Here is a 23159-nt window from a genome sequence, read left to right on the forward strand (position 1 = left end):
CCTCCTCCTGTGAATGTGGTGCCGAGGAACAGATCGCAGACTACATCATCAATGACTGTACCATCTTCAAGCCACCTAACGGAGTGGAAAGTCTGCGTGCCATGGATGATGAAACCAAAGACTGATGGCTGCTCTCTTGTAGCCTTCCAGTGTAGTCCGGGAACATCGTGAATCTGGGGAAGTAAAAGGATATACCCTCGGCCCCTGAGGCTTTCACGACGACGACAACACACTTCATCTTGTTTGTCTTGGTTGATTCCAATCTTTGAAGTAAAACACGTTATAGCATTTATGCATTTACAACCAGGGCGGAGACTTGTAGCCTACACCAGCTCCCACAGAAATTGACACTTCTGACCAGGTCAATCGCAGATATGTACGCTACCCTATAAATACCATAAATTTATAATTGTGGAAATCAGGTGAGTACAGATTCAAAACTATGCAGATGAAACACAATAACTTAAACTGATTAAGATGCGAATTGCTCCAATTTTTGACATAGACATCATAATTACGAATGTTTTTATGCTCTGCACTAAAAAAATTTGAAGCAAATGGATGCATTTTCAAATTCATTGTAGAGTGTATTTATTTATTGTAAATTGCACATCTCTGACTACAAAATACACTTCTATACTTAAGAGCAGTGCTTTCTAACCATTGAGCTGGAAAGTGCTCAAAAGAGGACTGCAAACCATTATAAATTATTATAATCCCCAGTAATAAACAAAAGTATGTTAAAAAATTAATTGACATTTTACAATTTTCTTTTAAATAGTCTGTGGAATGGGAACCATAAATCTGCCAGTTGTTAGTTATTAATTACGTGCTTGTGCTCTCATGGCATAAGGAAATTAACTGACTCTCAGTTAGTCCAAATTGGCTTGTTACATTGTCAAAGGATTACTACAATACTATTGTCAAAGGCTCACTACAATCAAAGGCGCCCTCCAAGACTAGAAATTAGTGGTTATGGTTTCAATGTACCAAAACGTTTTTGATCTCAGAGAGACTGAAACAAAATCTCATTAAAAAGAGTGGGCTATGAGTTAAAGAAAGTTTTAAAGCACTACTCAGTGCTCAAGTGTACATTTTTACACATAGCCTGATAAATATAAAAGGCTCAGCTGAAAAACCTCGAAGTCATTTTATCACTTTGCTGTAGGCTACACCTTTTAAGTATAGCCTATTCACATCTAACATTTCTTTCTAAAATATAAATTCTTTAAAACTCAAAAATAAAGCTTAACTTCCATAAAACTTATAGCTCTGTCCCAGGCTGGTGACACAAATCGAACAATGACAAATTTAAGATGAAACTGGAGACGTTTAAGTGCGTACCGGTAGTCAAAACAATCTGCTTGAAATGGGGAAATCCCCATCGCTATGATTGATATGGTTTGCAGACAAAAGCAAAGGACCCAGTATAGGCTGTAGGCCGAGTCTGAAATCGAGGTCGGCCCACAGCCTAGTAAGCAAAATTAGTCTTTGTGTCGGCTTCTTTGAATTATATTACGTTACCGTTCCAGTATGCGCGCACGCACTGTACTAAACATACCGGTCATACACAACATATAAGCTGAATCTGAATCATTCACAGCAATTATTGAAAAATCAACATCATAAAAAACGTTTGAAGAAACAAAAAGTGACTCCAAGAAAACATGGAAGATCATTCATGAGATGATAGAGGGGAAATGAAACTTGAATAATGAAAAGCTTCCTTCAACTATAACTATAAACGATATAAGATATAAAAGAAATAATTTCTTCACAAGTATTGGTTCGGTTTTTGAATTTTATCCTCGGACTGACAAAGCCTTGATAGGTTATTCCTGGTAGTTTCGCATAGCCTACTTGTAGAGGTTTTGGTCCAGTCACCGAGATTGACAGAGCAAAGCTTTCGATTGTTGAAATGTTGTTGCGGGAATTATTCCATCCATTCGGTGCAGCTGAATGGAGAGCAGTCCTTAACGTGTGTGGCGTTACGTAGCCTAGATTTAAATAAATCAATAACAAGCAGGCAAAATGACGGATATTGTTAAAACTGAGATGATTGAAAATTTACAAACCATGGCTGAACAAGTTGGCCTGAATGGTGATGAGACGTTCCAGTTTGTGATAGAAGAATATCGCAAGATAATGAACCAAAAGGCTGAGGAAAAAGCTGACGAAAGAAAAGAAAAAAGAGCTGCTCATGAAATAAGGAAAGATGAACTAAATAAAGGCTAAAGAGAAAAATAGCTCAACGTAAAGTAGAAGAAAAAGGAGCACAAAGGGAAGCAGACGTTGAAGAAATAAGTTGAAGAATAATACGTATAAACATTAGGCCTGCATGTCATAACTGAAAAAAAAAAAAATTGAAAACACGTGAAATGAGTAGTCAGAGCAAACCTTTTAAATAGTTTGACAGCGTTTAATTACAGTCTGATCGACTCCAATATACAACTGTTGTCTTCAAATGAAATTATATTTTCAATATGGAAAGTAAAGTTTATCATACTGTTCAATCTAAATAATAAAATCTAACCTATGCTACATTCCTATCCCAGCTTTATCAGGTTCAATTGTTTGTTTTTTGTTTTAACTTCTCGGCTATTGTAAATATATTAGACCATGTCCGAGAATGTTTTGTTGTGATGCCACTAAAGTTGTGCTGTTTGGCAATTAGCATGAAATTTATTATGCATAACGACCTACAGATGACTCGGTTAACCTTTGGAAAAAAAATCATACAAAACACAAACCATTCGTCAAGGGTGTCAGCAAGGACAGTCAGTGCACCTCTGGTAATGGTAGAAAGATATGGCTTACATTTTTCAAAATAGTCATCAGCAATCATCATTTAATATTGGAATCTCTCGTTGAATATATTCAGCAATTTAAATCATAGTATTATTTGTACTGATCGGGGATTCTTCAAGTGAAATACGATTGTCAGTAATTTCTATTTCTGGGTCAGATAAGTACTGTCGCAGAAATCGTCGGGCCAGTGACAAGCACAAACTGCACTATGTTCAGTTGCAACTAAATTGGCTCTTCAGATGCTATTTTTTTCGATTTCGCTTTTCTGCATGATCTTTTGGAAAGTTATATACAGATACAGTGATCTCGGAAGAATCATAATTTAAGTTGCACTGACGTACACAGCATTCAAGAAGCATTATTTATGTATTTGATAAAAGAATTGTCTATTACCAAAAAGGGCTATACACTGGTATAGGCCTATCATATAATAAAGTTAACATGCAGCTATTCTTAAACATAAATGCTGTGAATTGCCGAGATTTAACTATAAGTTGTGTTTGTTACTCACCACCGTTAAGGTTTTACTGTGTTTAGCTAAAAACTTTTTAAGAATATAATCAGAACTTTGAACACATTTTCAGTAGGCTACTGATAGGTGATTTTACAACATAAAAAGATCTGTCCAACTGGAGTTTTCTAAATAGTTTCATTGCCAAGTTGCCACTATCTAAATGCATTTGATAATGCTTCCTACACTGATGCATTGATGCAATCGCCAGGTCCCTTAAAAGCCTTTCTAGGACTACAAAATAACGACTTCATTACAAATCCTGTTTCCAGATACCAACATATTGCAATTGCATATATTCTTTATCTAAACTCAAATGTAGTTATTACTATCTGAAGCCTTTACAAATTGTTTCACCTAACGGATCATTAGAAGGTCTGCAAAAACATGTAAACAGTAAAGAATCGATCATTCTGAAAAGATATTAAATATTACAACTGTAATTTAATCTGCCAAAAAAAAAATCTCTAAACCTGTACTTCCTGAGGAGATATTAAATATTACAACTGTAATTTAATCTGCAAAAAAAACCTCTAAACCTGAATTCCTGAAAAGATATTAAATATTATAACCGTAATCCAATCTGCAGAAAAAAACTCCAGAATTACTAAGGACAGCCTCCATCCGCCACGATAAAGTTTCAATCAATTTGTCCCAATGGAAACCAAGCAACATGATGGCAACATCTATGACATCACAAAGAAGCAAAATGCTTGTTATGATCGGCGCATCCTGTAGTAATCTGAACAGAATGAACAAAAATTGTTTTTAAACCTGTAAAAATTAAATGAGATTTACAACCTGTATAAATGAAATGAAATTCAATTTTTTCAAAATTATAACCTGTAAAAATCCCAAGGAATTGTGATGATGTAACCTGTAGTGTCTTGAACAAATGAAATAAAATCTGTTTATAAACCTGTAAAAATTAAATGAGATTTATAGCCTGTAAAAATCAAATGAAATTTTAAAAAACCTGTGAAAATCAAAAGGAATTTATTTTATTTTGAAGTACTTGAGTTTAAATTTGTTTCTATGACGACATTTGCCGACCAGTTCCGAACGCTTGTTCAAAAGGTGGCCACTATCAGCCTTCAGAATGGCCAGCTTTTCAGCCAAACATAGGCCACAATTGTTACGACCACCACCACTATAAGGCCGAGCACAGCTGTGGATGGACCAAGTTATTTTAGGATCAACACCCTTGTCCTTAAGGTCCCAAACTGCCTTAGATAGTTCGGTACTGTTTCGTTTAGACCTATCCATGAAGGTACATTTATGGTTGGAAAAACGATTTTTAAAAGTAGTTTCGCAACAACCAATGTAATTAAGAACCTTCGGGCTGTTATCAATGGTAGCTTTGTAAACAATGGCCTTCTGCAAGCATTGCCCATTCAAAGGACATTCTGGCCTCACCCTACAATTGCAACCAGGCTGCGATGGTATATTATCAGCCTGCAATATTGCTTTATTGTGGGAGGATATGACGCTTGCAACATTCGGAGTACAACTGTAGCTCAACTTAATAGTATTACGGTTGAATATTTTGTGCAATCTATGATGGGGTGGAAAGTGTATGGAAACAAGTTTAAAAAATTCCTTACCAATATTGCTATCAACCTGCAAGCTAAAAGGAGGGTTAAACCATAAAATTTTCCGGCTCCTTTTCCTAGATGTTCGTAAGTTATTAGCCGGGTTGTAGCAAACTCTCTGCGCAAAACCACTTTTCAAAAGGGCATCGTTATAAACAGATGCGGTCTTATCAAATTCATTTTGGCCAAATGATGTGGCGGACAATCGCTTTGAAATCATAGTCGGGATTTGTCTCTTAATGTTGGGTGGGTGATTGGACTGGGCATGGATGTAAATTGGATCATTATTGATATATTTATATTGGATTATTAAGGACAAGGGCGTTGATCCTAAAATAACTTGGTCCATCCACAGCTGTGCTCGGCCTTATAGTGGTGGTGGTCGTAACAATTGTGGCCTATGTTTGGCTGAAAAGCTGGCCATTCTGAAGGCTGATAGTGGCCACCTTTTGAACAAGCGTTCGGAACTGGTCGGCAAATGTCGTCATAGAAACAAATTTAAACTCAAGTACTTCAAAATAAAATAAATTCCTTTTGATTTTCACAGGTTTTTTAAAATTTCATTTGATTTTTACAGGCTATAAATCTCATTTAATTTTTACAGGTTTATAAACAGATTTTATTTCATTTGTTCAAGACACTACAGGTTACATCATCACAATTCCTTGGGATTTTTACAGGTTATAATTTTGAAAAAATTGAATTTCATTTCATTTATACAGGTTGTAAATCTCATTTAATTTTTACAGGTTTAAAAACAATTTTTGTTCATTCTGTTCAGATTACTACAGGATGCGCCGATCATAACAAGCATTTTGCTTCTTTGTGATGTCATAGATGTTGCCATCATGTTGCTTGGTTTCCATTGGGACAAATCAAGACGGACTATATAGAGGCCATGACAACGTACAATGGGATTGTTAAAACTGGGGGCAGATAGTGACGTCATAGTGCCATTGTCTTCAATGAAATTTCTCTACAGATGCTTCCATTTTGCAGTGTATTTAGTTCAGGGTAGTCAGGAATTATTTTACTTTAATGAGTACCGGTACAGTAGCCTACTTAAGTTAGAACTCTAAACTTGGTAGGAATGTGATTTATCGGTGTCCTATATCAGCATAAGGATGAGATGGATCGATATTTGAAACAGAAATAGCCTACTTTGATTTGTTTGGTATTTCAAAATATGTTTTTTTAATCGTTTCGAAATCCAAGCAATTTCATTTGGTTGTGCGTTTGAAATGATAGTGAAAGACTGGAGAATCTCAGAACGTAGGCCTAATAAGCTGCCGGACTAAATTTGACCCAACACGTCTGACGTCTATATGAATGAGAGAGTCTCCTACAAGTCAGCAGTTCTTGAGATCACCAGCTGAGTGTATGAAACTGCCATACAAAACTACTAGACTAGGCTACTAGTTTCAGAATCTCAAATAGGCCTGTCAGTTTCTGTGAGGTAGAAAACGAATAATTTTCTTTTGCCTTTTCCGGAGTGTTTTTTTTTTATCATTTCATTTTGATTTGAAGCAAATTATACTTTTCTTGGTTTCCCCTTAATCCGTATTTCGGAAATTTTTGCAATAAACAGATTGAAATCATCAGTCAAAAAGTTTTCCAACCCCCAGTGCTATTGCATGGTAGGCTACTTTTCCGATTTTAATAGCCTACAATGATTGTTTTTACGTTCATGAATTATTTGATTCGAAACAGCATAGCCTAATTCAATTGCTGGTCGTCATTTGAGCTATTAGGGCGGAGGGTCTACCCTTGAGAAACCCGGTTACCTTACTATTAACGAGTCAGGATGCACCGTAAGTAGCCTACTCGTATTTTGAAATATGTTAGCTTCGAACGGCCTTGATGGATAGGCTATTCAACGTCCTAATACGTCTATATTTTGATTCAATGTTATATTTGATTTGTTTTACGTTATGAAGCATAGTTTGTGATATATTAGTACTCTTGTAAATATGGTTAAGAAGTGCTGTGTCTTTAATTGCAATGGAAATTATAGTGAAGAAAATAAAGTTGCAGTGTTTAGACTGCCTAAATGCCAACCGGAACGTGATAGATGGCTTGCCACTATCCCAAGGGATAATATTCCCGATTCAAAGGACACCGTCGTTTGTGAACGCCATTGGCCAGAGAACTATCCTACCACTATCAAGTATGGGAAAGTAAGACCTTTCTATCCACCATCTGTGTTTATCTGTGTCCCTTTGAGTTTAGTTCCTTCACCACCATTTCTTCCTAGAAGTACTCAAAGGGCGTTAAGTGGAACACGCAATCAGCCTGTTGATGAATTACCAAGTTTTGACAAAAGTGACATTATTGTGAGCTTTGAAAATCTCCTGGCTAATGCTTTTAGTGTCCAATTTCCTTTTTTAGCAGGTGATGATGTTGTATTTCGGGCTCGTCAGACGCTTGTTTTTCAATGCAAGGAATTTATGCAAGATTCCGGCATACCCAAGTTTGTGTTAAGAATTGATGACAATCTGAGCTTTGAAGCATTTCATTCTAGAGCAAAATGCTCTATTCTATAACGTCTCTATCAGCAAGTAAATGTTCCAGATGGTCACAAATTGAAGAAGCTGTGAGATTCTTGCATTATATGGAATTATCTCATCAACAAAGTAGCCTATTCTTTTGCAACAGATGGAATCTATGAATTTTATGCCGGCTACAGAAAAGAAATAGCCTACACCGTGGAAACAATCGTTAGGTCCTTCGAATATTTTTCTTTGTCCAGAAGCTCATACAACCGACTGAGACGGGATTTCAAGTTGCCCAGTACTAGAACACTTACAATTCTCAAGCTTGGGAATTAATTATAGACTAGTTAACGTTAGTTTATGAGCTTTCTGGATATTTATCTTTTTTTTTTCTTGAGTGTTCTCATTAATACTACTGTAAGTCGGGTTAGCATATCAGTCAAATTCTATACTAAAGATGATGCGTATCAGCCTTGTCTCGATATTGACTTGTTTATAAGGCTTAGTGAATGATGCCTTCCTTTTTACACGTTAACAATTAATCTTTTAACTAAGCGAGTCTAGGCTACGAGTAGCTGGTGCATTGTTTTTTTAAAAATACTTTTTGCTAGTGATGTTACCACTTTTTGAAATATGTCAGTGTTTTCCATCGCAATTTTCAAGGTTGGTGTAGTACAATATCAGTATAACGAACGATTTAATTGTATTTTTCCTTTTACAAGTTTGTGGTGGGCCCGTTTGATACGAGATTAAAAAATATATAAATTGTTTACAAGACGAGTAGCGTACTTTGCGATTTATTTCAACTTTCAGTAGGCGACCGTTCTGTAACAACATATTAATTTTTTAAAGCTGCCATAGCTTTCGTTTCAGTGTTATAAATATTAACGTTCAATGTCGGTTCAATTGAAGACAATGGCACTATGACGTCACTATCTGCCCCCAGTTTTAACAATCCCATTGTACGTTGTCATGGCCTCTATATAGTCCGTCTTGGGACAAATTGATTGAAACTTTATCGTGGCGGATGGAGGCTGTCCTTAGTAATTCTGGAGTTTTTTTCTGCAGATTGGATTACGGTTATAATATTTAATATCTTTTCAGGAATTCAGGTTTAGAGGTTTTTTTTGCAGATTAAATTACAGTTGTAATATTTAATATCTCCTCAGGAAGTACAGGTTTAGAGATTTTTTTTTTGGCAGATTAAATTACAGTTGTAATATTTAATATCTTTTCAGAATGATCGATTCTTTACTGTTTACATGTTTTTGCAGACCTTCTGATGATCCGTTAGGTGAAACAATTTGTAGAGGCTTCAGATAGTAATAACTACATTTGATTTAATTCGCTCTGCTTTGCCTTTTTGCTTGGCATTGAGCACTTTTTGTAGTATTAATAGTTTTCATTGCTTTATCTAAACTCTATATATAAACGCTATGTAAATGTAATTATTATTACTGTAGCCTACTTTGTAACTGTATAGTGTACATGTTTCTTTGCGCTTCAGTTAATATGAGTGAAGTTAGCTAGCAGATTCACTTCACTGCACTTAGCCGCCCGAGCTAGCAACGATCGTTTCCTCTGGTGGTTGAAACGACGTAAAAAACAAATTTTATAAACTGTGGAATGTGATTCAACAATCGCAAATAAAAACTCCCTTGGAAGTGACGTTTCTCCTCATCACAAGCGTGGCAGTCAGACGTCACTTTTGAAAGCTTGTGCACAGTGTCTTGGCCAGTGGTTATCAACCTTTTTTTCTTCTGTAGTCCATTTTCCTTTCACAAAAATTCTTATGGCCCATTAATTGTTTATGCAAGAAAAAAACTGCAAAATACGTTTAAAAACAAAAAAACAGCAGAAAATATTTCAAAACAGGTTATTTATTGAACCGTGCATCAATGAGATGCGTGCTCCTGGACGTTATTGAGCAACTTGTAGTTACAGTGGTTCTCAACATTTATTCCATATTCGTTTTTTGAAAGCCTCAAGTATTGTCAATTTCTCCCGACAATAATTCACAAAAAAATACTAAAAACAGATCTGCAGAAGTTTCAGTAGGCTATCACTTTCACTTAGGTTATGACTTGATTGTAATCACAAAGTGGACTATTACATCCTAAAGTGTTGTAAAACCTCAACGTTGATCTAAAACTATATGCTCAGTCATAAATAAATTAACCATTTCAATAGATTATTCAGATAAATTTACATTTGGTTTACATTTCTTTCCAATTCCTTTCAACTCGATTATTCCTCCATTTAAGTCAAAAATTTATCCTTGCGGAGCCAAGTGGATCCCTATAAGAACCACACTGTTGTAGACTTGTAGTTGCTTAAATCAACTTTCGTATATTAGCCTACGCAACAGACAGCATTGATTACATCACGCCACCAAAATTATTATTTCAAAAATTAGAATGAAAATTGTCATTCTGCAGCAAATTACAGTAATACAGCAGCACCATTCATTGTTGCTACAATCAAAACAACTAAACAAAACACATAAGTGTAAAGTAACACAAAGGAAACTAAACCTTTCACTAACTCTGGCAAATTTTTAAATAGGTCTGTGGCCCACCTCAAAATTCTGCCATGGCCCACTAGTGAGCCATGGCCCACCGGTTGATAACCGTCACTTCTAAAAGCTTGTGTACGGTGTCTAGGCAGTCTAGGCCATGTATTTTCGTAGACCACGTAAACATGAAGCAAAGGAATGTAGATACTAATAGTAAACGCAAGTACTCACAAGGATATTTATCGAGAGGAGATGTGCTATAGTTATTCATAAACCATTGCTTGAGGAGAAGACACCAGATGGAAACGATAATCAACTGGAGAATAAAACAGGAGAAAAAGTGATAAAAGGTGGAGCATGGCCACCTGGAGATGCGGCCTGATTTGTCACATTTTGCAGATTTTGATTTCAGCTACTGCTAGTGCTTGACTGACATTTTCTGAGATGTTTTTACTTTTTAGGGTTTCCTAATGACATAAAACTTTTTTGTTGCCTTGGGGAAGCAGTAGCAAATGAGAAAAAGTAAGTTGAAAAACGCAAAATCAGACTGTTATTGAAAATTAACAGTCTGACTAAAATCTTCGAAATCAAATTTTCTTTGTTTTTCAACATGTGAGGATGTTAAAACCTATTGTGTCATCTGGGGAAAAGAATAAAGAAAGCGTAAAAATCTAATTTTTAGAAAAATTTATTTAAACGTTCGCCCAAAGTTAGAAAAACCTAGAAATTTCTGCAAAATGTGACAAATCAGGCCGTATCTTTAGGTGGCCATGGGTGGAGAAATGATACCTGAAGATTATCTGCCTGTAGTGACCGGGACAGTTGGAGACAAAGAAATAAAATGTTAATGTGATAGTGGGCCTACGACATAACGGTGAGGAGAGATTTAGTAAAAGAAACTCAGTTAACTGAAAAAGTCGGCCATATAATGTCGATTAATAACTCTTTAATCCAAGGACCGTTAGAAAGGATACATATTGAAACTCCATATCGTAGGCCTAGTGGAACTATGAAGGCGTTATGTTTGAAAAAACCTTTAGTTGATCATTGGAAATGTTCCTGAAACTCTGAAGTTACTTGTTATTCTTGTGGCAAGAATGATCACTTTTCTCGAGATTGTTCTGCAGGAGATGATTTGCATAGGCGACGATTTCATGACCGCGGACATTACAAACGTGAAGAACGGAGGAAAGATGACTATCTGTAGTTTGCTATCGATACGGAGACGCGAGCATCACTTTGCAAGGGAATGCGTTCTTGACAAAGGACATTCAGAGAACAAGCGCTGGCGTAACAACCACTGCTACCTATGTGGGGAGATTGGGCATATAGCCAGGAACTGCTCGTTTGATGAAAAATTCAATCATCGGCTCAGTGGCGGAGGAATTTCTTCTTCGGTTCTGGTGCTGGTAGATCTCACATCGATTCCAGGTCGGTTATACCAAAGACTTGAAAACGGTACCGATTGTATTTCTTTCTTGATTAACGCAATGAGGATAAGTCGGCTAATAATGTGATGATGTCGTAAATCTGATACAAAATTGAAAATGAGCCCTGTCACTAAAAGACCTTACAGTTGCAGACAGGGGTGGATCAGCTCACCGCGAATTTAGGAACTTTCTCGATGGGCTTGTTGAATTTTTGAATGTGGGCTAGTCGAATTTTTGGATATGTGTAGGTTATATATTTACAGTATATTAGTTATTCTCTTGTATACCAGGCATACAAAATAATCTTTAGTCTTTCCGTTGCACAAGTGGATTGTGAAAGAAGTTTGAGTAAACTAAAGTATAGGCTACATGAAAAACCGTTTAAGAAGCCAGCTTTTTCTACCGAGTCATTGATACAGTGAGTGACTAACACAACAGAGATTCACACATTGTTTTTGCGACGGTGTTGTACACAAAAAAGTCTTAGCCTACATGCGGCACTAATTTGTAAGCTGAGGGTACAAAAGGAGATGGTTTGTTGTTTAAAGCTTGGTGCCACAAATGCATGTAACTGAGCCTGGTGTTGTAGCCTTACTTTACCGATGGAGGTTCAGCACTGCCAACACCGGTTCGGAATCGATTTAACGTTTTCCTTTGTCCAAAGGGGTTTTGGCTCCTGCAGGTGGCAATACTATAATAGCATAACGGTCATCACAAAATAGAGATGTTCATTTGTTGTATTTGCAAATTATATAGCAAAGCAATAAATTACACTAGCAAGTCATAAATAAATTTTCAAACACTCTTCAGTGAAATACAATATGACAAATGCAAAACTAATTGCACTGAAAAAATTGTAAAAAGCATGTTTATTGACTTAAAATGCTACTAACACTAGGCCTACCATATTTTCATAGCCCAAAAAGAGGACACGTTTCGCCAGCAAGTAAAATGCAAGTAGAATTTTACGTTTGGACAATCTTTTTGTTTGTTTGTTTATCTTTATCCTGCATTGCGGGAAAGCGGACTTGAGCGCTATGCATCGGTGTACGCCTTCCGACATACACCTGACCCACGCTGCACCCGACGGCAATGTCTGTTTTCCGGTTGTCTACTCTACTTATGACTTAAATTTGGTACTAGGCTACCCATTACTCGAAATCGATCACTAGGTAGAGGCAAATATCGTTAAGTTTCTTGCCCAAAGAAACAACAGCAAGTGCGGGTGGCTGGAGTCGAACATGCAGGCTCTCGACTGCGAGCCCAACGCGCTAACCACTCGGCCACGGCTGCCGAATGGTTAGCGCGCTGGGCTTGCGCTGGGCGGTTAGCGCTTAGCGCGTTTTTTACATCTTTTGGATAATTTTAAACATATGCAGTAAAAGTTACAGCAACAAAACAAGATAAATTTGTATGCCAGATTTGGCCTATGAATCTATTGCAGCCCCCTTATACGGCTTGATTTGTTACTCTACATTCTGCAACACGTTTCCAGATTTTTCCAACTTTTGGTTACTGTCTGAGTGAAATTTCTAAAAATCATGTTTTAACATCTTTTGCTCTCTTTCCCAAGTGAAACAATGAGTTTCAACATCACAAGGGTTGGAAAAAACGAAGATAATTTAACCTATAAGATTTCACTCAGACTGGTAACAGGACTTGCTTACAAAGACTTTTTAGTCTGCTTGAACGCTTTTTTATATAGTTTTTGTCATGTTTGACCGCTTCCTCAAGGCAACAAAAAGCTTTCATATTATTACGAGTCAGCTGATTTTTAGAAAATTTAAGTCAGACAGCAACGATCGCAAAACTGTACAAAATGTAACAAATCAGACACCACCTCCAGGTAGTAATGCCTTAACGTTTTGAGTGAGAAAGGATCAGCTTTGAAATGCATGAAATATGATTGAAATTGTATGCTACTCAATAGATAAGATTCTGAAAACGGACTGAGATAACTAAACGGCTGTTTATTTCCTTGCACCATTGAGGCTGAAACGAGAATCCTAAGTTACATAAAATGCGTTCTATTTGCATATGCAACTGAAAGTATCTATGCCACGATTTCTTTTTGCAATAGCCTACCGTAAGCTATGCTATTCATGGTGCACTTTTGGACATTCTTTCCTACTTTCTTCACTTGACCAACGAGCCAAACTCTTAAGTTGGTAACCATAACGTCTACAAGCGTTGAATCAATAAAAATCTGAGTAAAAGATTATTTATTTGTAAAAGTATGCAGAGGACCGTAAATTATAAATACGATAAACTATTTTGCATTTTTCTGTTTTTAGGTCATATTTTTTAATGTATTTCCTCGTGATTTTGCCTACATAGCCCACTCAATTTTTTAGCCCATTCGTCACAAATTTCCTTATAAAATTCCAAATTCAAAGTCACAAATTTCCGATAACTGCGAAACAATGGTGTTTGATATGTTACAATACAGTAGACGTTTGATTGTTTTGTTTACAACAACGGATCATCAAGATAGGCTACGCCATTTTTTTAAAATTATCTTTGAATATTACATTGGTGCAGAAAATTGTTTTGGAAAGCACATACAAGCCATCGCCGAAAATTCGCACAATAATAAAATCCTGTTTAACATTTAAGCAAGAAAACTCAAAATACCAAAAAAAGAGGACATTTGATCATTTCTGAGTGTCCTCGGAGGACTATTCCTTTTTCTTGAAAAAAGAGGACAAATCCTCTAAAAAGAGGACATATGGTAGCCCTAACTAACACGAATAAAAATAGTAAAAAAGCTAAAAATGTATATCGCCTTTTTTCTACAAAACACTACTATACTATGGTTTATGCGTCCGTTAGATATTTTCGTTTTAAAATAGAAACGACGGAGGGAATGGAAGTTTACAGTTGCTTGGTTTGCAAACTCCGCAGGATTTCTTGCATTTCTTCTGCACCAGAAGAGCCCAAGGTCCTCTCTTGCAGAATCCAAAGATGGAGAAGATCCTGCATCGTTTGTTGTTGTCCTCACATGGTTCTGCATTAATGAGAAATATAATGAACAATCAAAGATTTGATCTTATGAAAGTGATGTCTTGGTACACATCAGTTTTGTAGCATGAGGTAACTTTGAATAAGTTAATTTAGATAATAACAATAACAAAAAGTTTCAAAGCTCTTCTGAAAAAGATTTGGAAATATATCCCAAGCACCTCAGCAGATTGCATCGAGTTTGCTTAAACAATTAAAATTTCTAGCAAACTCAATCTCACCTGCACCACAGAGCCTCGGTGTCAATGTATCAGGGCAGGGTTTGCACTCTCCACATGTCAAAGCGCATTTCTCTTTGATGAACCTTCCTTGAAATGACGTGTCATCACAAAGCGAGTTTACAGAATCTTGATGGCAGAAATCACTGCTGTCCTTACAATCTGGCAGAAAAGAAAATAATTTAATAATTGTTTGTTTGCTTTCTCGCTAGGAAGGATCAAAATCTTTTAACAACACTTTGCATTTGCATTGTTAGGATCTATCAGTGACATTGTGTTGTTCTATTGTCACAGAATGGCATAAATCGACCTGGTATCGAACCCTTGTTCACCAGACACAATGTTGGGAGACATCAACCACACATTCCTTCATTTCGTTCACAATTAAATATTTCAACATATTGTGAACACTTACCACCACAAGATGGCGTATGTTCTCTACCAGATGCCAAGCTTCCTAAGAAAAGGACAAGAAGCAAGTTGATCATCTTCGTTTGGAAATTCATATTTTTAATGCTTGTTCTTGTGATATGTTTTTTCACTGCTTCGATTGCTTTAAATTATTCCGAAGAATGGTCGTCAGCTTTATATACAAAAAGTTTGTAAAAAAAAAGAAGATCAACTTTTGTTTCTTTGTTGCGTAATTCATGTGATATTAATATGTCAATAATAATAACATCAGTCGAATACCATTTATAAATTTGACAAATATATTTCGTGTGGTAATTTATTAGTTAGTTTTATAATTAAGAACACTTTCAACAATGGTTTATTTTATCAACTAAAAATCAAACAATTCGTGCTCTACATTTGATAATTACCATATTGCTGTAATTGCTCTACAATTAATCTTCAGACAAGCTTCAATTCACAATCAATAGGTTACTTCATTGTAACGAGTCCGATTCACCAAGATCAGCATAAACTATTGTCACCTCAACATGGAAACAAACAGTAGCCTACTGATAGTTTTGAGATCAATTTAATTTTAGCAGATCTAAAAATATATGTCGTTTTCAAAAACAAATTTAGTCGTGTCTCAATTGGAAGTTTTGACACATGAATAGTTTATATTTTTTAATTCTACCAAACAGCGTCTTCCTTCACCAGGTCCTTAACGATAATGGTGCAACGCACAAGGTAGGCGATTAAGACACACGTTTTAAGAATTGTTCTCCATTTAAATTGTCAAAGCTACTAGGATAAATTTTTCAAAATGGCTTTTGTTGTCCAATGATAAATATTTCCACAATGGATCCTAAAGGATAAATAACCTACAGATGTCACACAATTCACCCAAGTAGAACATAATGCGTGCATTCTCTATCCCGTTAGTTCTGTGGGTACGCGCCCGACTCGATCAAGCGGCGCTGGTTCGACTCTCGGGGTGTGCGCTTGAGCAACGCATTTCAGAACTGCTCTCCATTCAGCGGTACCTGGTGAATGAAATAATTCCCCGGCAACAACATTTCAACAATCGGAAAACTTCACTCTGTCAATCTCGGTAACCATCCCTGTGTCAAAAGCCTCTACAAGTATGCGAAACTACCAGGAATAACCTATCAAGGCTTTGTCAGTCCAAGGATAAAGATTCAAAACTAACCATTGGCACCGTGTCTCTGTGGTTCATGTGAGGTTGGGTTCTATAGTAATTCATATATTTTCCAGTGATTGCTCCTCCGTACTTGAAACATGCAAGATGATAGAATAAAACAGTTTACCAAGTTTTTTACCCATTAAAACTTCGCTGATTTTTTGTGGTTTAGTCGAACCACTGCTATTAAAGCAATGTGTGGATTTTATTTTCTTGTGTCTCAAGCGGCCACACCAGTTGGTATTGACGTGCAGTTGGCAGAAAAGACATTGTGGAAGTTCGGCATGCTTCAGAAATGTTTTTGAAATTTGACTGCATGCAAACAAATGTAAAATGTGGAAAAAATAATGTTCATTGTTTTACAAAATCGTGCAAAAGAACCTGCAGCAAACAGAAGCAACTTAGTTGTTATGAGAATTTTGTCTTCGTTGTATGAGTCTCTAGGGCCAAGGGTCTATCCTTTTACCACCTCAGATTTACAATATTCCCGGACTACACTGGAAGGCTGTTAGAATGCGCAGCCAGTCTTTGGTTTCATCATCCAAGACGCGCAGATCTTCCACTCCCTTATGTGGCTTAAAAATGGCACAATCATGAATGATGTGGTTTGCGGCACGGGTATGCCATGTGTCCAAAATTCCCCTTTAATCAGCGATGAAGAATGACGTAAATTCAAATCGTATTATAGAGCTGAAAAAACGATATTTTTTACATTCATAAAACATACTTAATTAAAAAATAAGATTAATAAAGAGAGAAGACAGTTCAGTTTTCGAAACATTTGCTGAACATCAGTGCCGGATTAAGCGTCTGCTGGCCTGTAGGCACATTTTATAAGTGGCCCGAAAATCAGGGTTGCCAACTAAAAAATTAGAATTATCAGTGTTGCCAAATCATTGTCACAAAGATCGTTGTTGCAACTATAGCACAGGGTACCGTGCAAAAACTTGGTCATATGCCTAATTAAATAGCACCTTTGCGCGTTTTTGCGATTGAAAACTCGTTAACTAGTTTTTGGAGGTCAATCTTACGGAGTAGGTAGATCGCTTTCAATACACAAAAGTGTCAGTGTACTAAGACGTTGTTGACACATTGTTGATCGTTTAACGTTTTTAATTCGTTTCAGTTGTGAAAACGAGCGTTCCCCCGAGCAATTCGTAGCCATTAGAGACAAATACATTCTAAGTGCTATTTCAGTGTTCGGAAATGCATTATAACCACCAGTAGTGTGCAGCATTTTAAACATCTTCTGGGCACTTCCCGTTGCTGTTGTTTCATCGCGTCTTTGCTCTTTATACCAGCACATAAACTGACGAAATTCTGATGGGAAGTCGGAAGACAGGTCCTTTGAATACACACCAACCAGACCTGCAACAGCAACATCGATGTCTTCAACAGACATGGAGTCGTACTCAGTCAAAACTCCAAACCTCTGCAGCACCATGGAATATGCATCGATACGTTTCTGTGGTGCACTCTTTAGTTGGTCGATGATCACATAAAACGTGTTGATTGTAAATTTTTGCTGGCCCGACATTTCTTCCACATCACCTGTAGCAGCTCCATCACTGACATGCTTCTGCCGCTTTGGTGCTTGCCGACTTCCAGATTTATATATGCTGCTGCCACAGCGATCACGTGCCTGCTGCTCATAACAGTCAAAATTCTCTCTGCACTCATCCAAGAATTTATCCAAGCTTCAGCAGACCAATGGCTAGTGTCAGTTCTATAGTGGAACTTTGAAGCAACTTGCTACTAGTATTGAAGAGCTGCAAAATATAAATATTGTTCCAAAGTATGCACAATAGGGCAACTTCAAGGGTGTTCATGTGTTTGGCCAATGCACCTGCTTCATTTCGTGTGCTGCCATTCTGAGTAGCATCCCCAGAGATTTCTTGGAGAGCACTTTGAAACTTGTGGTACCCAATGGTTTCTTGTGCATCAAAAGTGCTCTGCGGGCAGCACAAAATATGTCCGCGGGCCGCATGCGGCCCGCGTTTGGGTTACACCACCCTGCTCTAAATCACAACATTAAGCTAGAAAGTTCATATCAATAATCAACTAACAACTTACATTTTTTCTTCTTAGAAGCATAAAACGTCCGATAAGAAACAGTTCACAAGTCACAGCTTCAATTGCACCATAAAACTAGTCTATGGAAAATTTTTGCCATTTTTGCGAAATTACGGTTTTTGCAACCTTTCATTCATCTGAAAAAACAGAGCTATTAAGATGAATAGGCCTACTTATTAATTTAAAAAATAATTATTTTAAAAACATGACTAAATTTTTTTAAAGTGGCCTGGATTTTTGACTGGCCTTGTAGGCACGTGCCTACTTTGTCTAATGGTTAATCCGGCACTGCTGAACATGAGTTTAGTATCTAAATTGTGAGCTCTATATTTTGGTTTAACTCAATTAATTCATAAAAAGATATTTCAACGATAAAATTACAATTATGTAAATGGACACAAACGCTCCTACCGATGCAGATGCTCCTGCCGCTTAAATATCTGCTACATCTGGTGCAATAAAACAATATGGCCTATACTACCTTGTGTTTTCTGTGATATTTAACAATTTAACTGATGAGTAGTCTATGTCCTTGGGGTCAGTCAACGATGTAAAATCTCAGCAGCGCGAGTTTGTTTTTGAAATAAAAATGAGACTTTGAAATGTTAAAATTGATTTGAAAGTGGTGAAAAAAGACCCCTGCTTGACTGAGATCGATAAACTCCCACAACAACAAATAATCTTCTAAAGAAAACGACGCATTGTGGCAGGTCGCCAGTTCTTTTTCATATCCCCCTTAGCAGAAACTACTCTCCAATCAACTGTTTAAATAGAGTTGTTGTAAGTAGCCTACTCACGGGAATAGACCCCATGTCTCTAGCATCAAAGAGATCTCTTTAATCTCCACACCATCTCGCCGGAATCATAATTTACCAATCGATCACCATTTCGTCCCCGGTCGCTTTTAGATTAGTCACAAAAAACGTCTCAACATGATTAAGTCTTCGTATAGTGAGCTATGGAGCCTGATACTTTTCATCAGCCAAATGTCAACAATCTGATGAAGACGTCTTAGAAGCAAGAAAGAGCTTTGCTAGACGCCTGCTTAGAGAATTTCCTTCAGCAAATTTCCTTGAATTGTTTAAAAATAAGCGAGTTTACTCTTTTCACGCGGAGGGTGTTGGAAAAGCTTGACGGCTCCATACCATTTTTCACCCTAAACCCTCTGCAAAATTGTCCAATTTTCTCAGTTGCAATTTTATTTTCTCAACGGCCTACAAATTTTCTTATTGGAAAAAAAATGCAAATCACCCCTTCTGGAAACACTGAGCGAGTGTACATAATAATTGCTTTCGAAATCTACGTATGGTCGTTTTGTTAGTTTATTAGTAACAATAGCCGTCATATACAAACACAAAATTGTGTAAGAAAATCCCTTTCATTTGCTGGTAATATAACTCATGTTAAGTTGAAGTGGCCATAATGCTTCGATGCAATATGCTGTCTCAAGTGTTAAGTTTATTTGTAAGACACTGTGACAACACAAAAAAGCTTTTTCAGTGATTATCAAGATCTTTGTGACAAAATTTTGTGCAAACAAACCATCGATGAAACATTAATACAACATTGTGCTAGTAAATACAATACAAGCAAACCACAAGAACGTTTGAAAGTAATAAATCTTGCTAGCTCTGAAGATGCGCTTTAATATGGTGCACAAAACGTGAGCTTATCAGCAAGGACGTTATTAGAAAAATACATAAGAGAAAAAACGACTTTCCTTTTACCACGCCAATTGTAAAAAATGGGTCCTTGCATTGCTTACAGTTTTTGCCCAGAACACATTATGTGTCGAGGGGAACAATTTCAATAGGCTATGTTTTCTTTTCAAGACACAAATATTTTGTTGCTCCACTGATTGACTGATTGACAAAAAAATAAACACGAAATCGCGCGCAAATTTTGTTTCAATGAACTAACTTTCCTAATAACAAAAAACTGCGAACATAAACAAATGAATAAAAAATAACTTTTTGTCATGCAAAAGTGATTTCGTTTGTTAAAAAAATATTGCAATACAAAAATCCATTGAAATTAAAAATCTGGGCATCATTTAAAAGATAGTTGCCAAAACTTTGGAGAAGCATCAACGGCAGTCAAAATCCTATCTCATCAACGACAGAGAGCTCCCGGAACAATACCACGGGCTGCATTTCCGATCGCTTGACAAAGACAAATGGTTCTTCCTTCGCAGCTTTCGTTCCATGGATCTTCTGCATCGAGACTAGATGGACGAGGACAGGATATGACGCACTGACCGCGGCAGTTCGGGACGTCTACGCCTCCATTAGTGCAACCACACTGGGTCGGTCCTTGGTTGGACTGGCAGGTCATGCCATCGCTGCATTGTGAGAGACAGGTACCTGGATGCAAAGAAGCTATTAGGAAACGTTCAGTACAAACTATTCCGTCTTATACATTCAGAATTTACCAGAGAAATAAAGGTAATTTAAAAGGAGATAACACTCAAAAGAACACCATAAGGAATGATTTGATGGAAAGATTACAAAAGAAAAACGTGTTTGTTGGGATGGAATGGAGGAGAAGATTATTATGATACTGTATGTTTACCAAACTACCACAAATAGTCATTTGTGGTAGTTTGCCTCCCATCACAAATGGAAGTGGTGCCAGGAGACAAAGAAAATGAGCAGATGGCGCTACATTATGTATGATCTACTAAAGTAGCAACCAGTCGAATAAACATTATATTGGCATCTCTACAGTAGGACCATGTAGGCTACTGTAGTTCCGTATCTGGTACAACAAACGTCTCACCGGGCTGCATTGGCCTACGACAACTACAATCATAACCTTCTTAATAACAAGCAGTGTTGCTGCAGTACAATAGGATAATTATTATGCTCATAGAGGTCTTTCCAAAATGTACTGTATTGAATATGAAAATCGTTTATGACTAAGACTAAATTAATTTTCAGTACACCATCATAGCCGAAACATTACAAACCTTTTCAAAGAAAGCATTGAAACTAGTTGCAATCTGTTGTATGCAAAAGTAACAAAAGTAATTCATCTCTTATTCAATCACAATGTCTCTCTTACCATCGGAAGCCGATAGAATGTTTTCATCTTCCTTTCCAAAAGTATTTCCTTCTTTCCGATAATGAGCCACTGCAAAAAAAGCTCCACCCATCTTTGTAACGGAACAGCCAACGCGAGTTGTATCTTTCCAAATCAACTGAGTAAAGTAGGCTGGAAAGAAAATACAACACGTAGGTCAATTAAAGGTATTTATTGCCTCGAGCAAACAACGAAACTTTATAGTTCAATGTCAGTATCTCGACAGATTGAGGAAACATTGCCCGGCGGTGCGATTTATGAGATTTCACAACGGCATAAAAAGATTAAGGCAAAAGAGCTGTTTAAAAACGGGTTAGAATTTAACCTGGGATAAGGAAGCGTATCCCTTTCCCACAGATCATCTAGTCTTTTTTGTCACATCATATTACAATTTTCCAAGTGCCTCTGCAGGAGAGTTACGATAAGTTACTGCTTGTAGAGGCTTGGAATCACTGGAAGTGGGGCAGTAGGGCCCTTTTAAAAACGCTTGGCTCTGATACAAACTCTCCACTTTACAGCAACGCGGCCAACTTTACAACACAGTCATTGCAGCAATCTTCCAGCAGTCATTTTAACTCACATGTTTCTGGGTTGATTTCTTTTCTATTGAAGTCGTAGTTGAGTCCTTCAGCGTACCAAGCTACCACTGCATCTCTGATGCTGTAGTCTCCTTTAAGTGGCATTCCCAAATGAAGATTTTCACCGACTCCTGGATCTCTGTCTATGCCTGTTGAAACAATATAGGTTTGATAGAGTAATTTTGATTAAAAAACAATGATAAATAACAAAACAGTCATTATTTTGCTTCCTATTGAATTACATAAGAACAAATAAATACGATTGTGAGCGAATAATATTTATTAAAATTTAAGATTAGGATGGCAACACCAAGTTGGGTTAGGAGAAAACATTAGAATTAATTAAAATAGCCTAACTTTATTTTTTATTTTCTGTTTGAAACAATGTGAATAAGCCGCGATAAGAATGTGTTTACAGTTAATTTGTGGTAGCCTAACTATAACTGATGATTTGGGTACAGAACTTGAATAGGATGAATACTGAAAAGTTTGGGTGTTCATCAGGACAATTATCGTTTCTAGCACTAGTTGCAACGTTCATCTGATGAAAGTGAAAGCAACGACAAACAGGTTGATTTATTGCTTTACTGGTTGAATGTGATGAGCAAATTTTTCATTGCCAGAAGCTGCAGTAGGCTGCTTTTCGTCTGACTCTCTTCAGAAGCTTGTCAGAATAAGTTCAACCTAAAACGACATTACTATGATGACAAGCTCCTGAAGAGAGTCAGACAAAAAATATTCCTCGCCATATTCGATGCTGTAACAGAGAACAGAGTAGAAATAGGCCTAATAAAAATTGAAAAATTTTGAGATTGTTGCATCACAAAGTAAAATGAAAACCTACCTAGCTCCGAAGGATAAATGTCATAGAATCCAGACCCGTCTTGAGCGTTCATATCAGCAAGCTTCTCCGAATACATTTTTGCTGACTCAGCAAGATCGGGGTCGAACCTAAGAGGCTGTGCGCCATGGAGACATCTGTAATAATTGTGAGCAGCCAAGCATTCCATTTGTGGGTCCATGGTATCTTCTTTAATGAAAAGACTTCTGCATTCGTCTGCACTGAGTCCTGTAAAATGTAAGCAATATATGCATTCAATCTTCATTCATCTTTTTAAATAATCATTTGTATTACGTTTTAAGCTAAAGAATGTCTTCAATCTTTTTCAAGCAGCAGCCTATAGATATAGATAGCTATGGAGAAGAATAGGCCACAACGCAAATACCAATAAACAAAAAACCAAGA

At 36.9% G+C, this 23159-nt stretch overlaps 1 protein-coding gene across 1 annotated transcript; it reads right to left on the bottom strand.

Annotated features, from left to right (window-relative positions):
• Positions 1-19698: 19698 nt before the first annotated feature.
• Positions 19699-22819, bottom strand: LOC145777746 (ectin-like). Its single transcript, XM_082589190.1, has 4 exons — positions 22758-22819; positions 21916-22062; positions 21318-21467; positions 19699-20617 (listed from the first exon to the last, which is right to left on the bottom strand). The coding sequence occupies exons 1-4, from the start codon at positions 22807-22809 to the stop codon at positions 20367-20369; spliced, it is 600 nt and encodes a 199-aa protein (XP_082445316.1). The 5' UTR covers positions 22810-22819; the 3' UTR covers positions 19699-20366.
• Positions 22820-23159: the final 340 nt, after the last annotated feature.

This window comes from Aplidium turbinatum, chromosome 9, assembly GCF_918807975.1.
Source record: "Aplidium turbinatum chromosome 9, kaAplTurb1.1, whole genome shotgun sequence".
Taxonomy (NCBI): domain Eukaryota; kingdom Metazoa; phylum Chordata; class Ascidiacea; order Aplousobranchia; family Polyclinidae; genus Aplidium; species Aplidium turbinatum.

What these genes read in the sequence shown, in the direction of transcription:
- LOC145777746 (XM_082589190.1), bottom strand. Translation starts at nt 22,809, where the DNA reads ATGAACGCTCAAGACGGGTCTGGATTCTATGACATTTATCCTTCGGAG. An exon ending in CATTTATCCTTCGGAGCTAG is followed by an intron (nt 22,063 to 22,757) that starts GTAGGTTTTCAT and finishes TTGTTTCAACAG; the next exon opens with GCATAGACAGAGATCCAGGA. An exon ending in AGAAATCAACCCAGAAACAT is followed by an intron (nt 21,468 to 21,915) that starts GTGAGTTAAAAT and finishes TTTTCTTTCCAG; the next exon opens with CCTACTTTACTCAGTTGATT.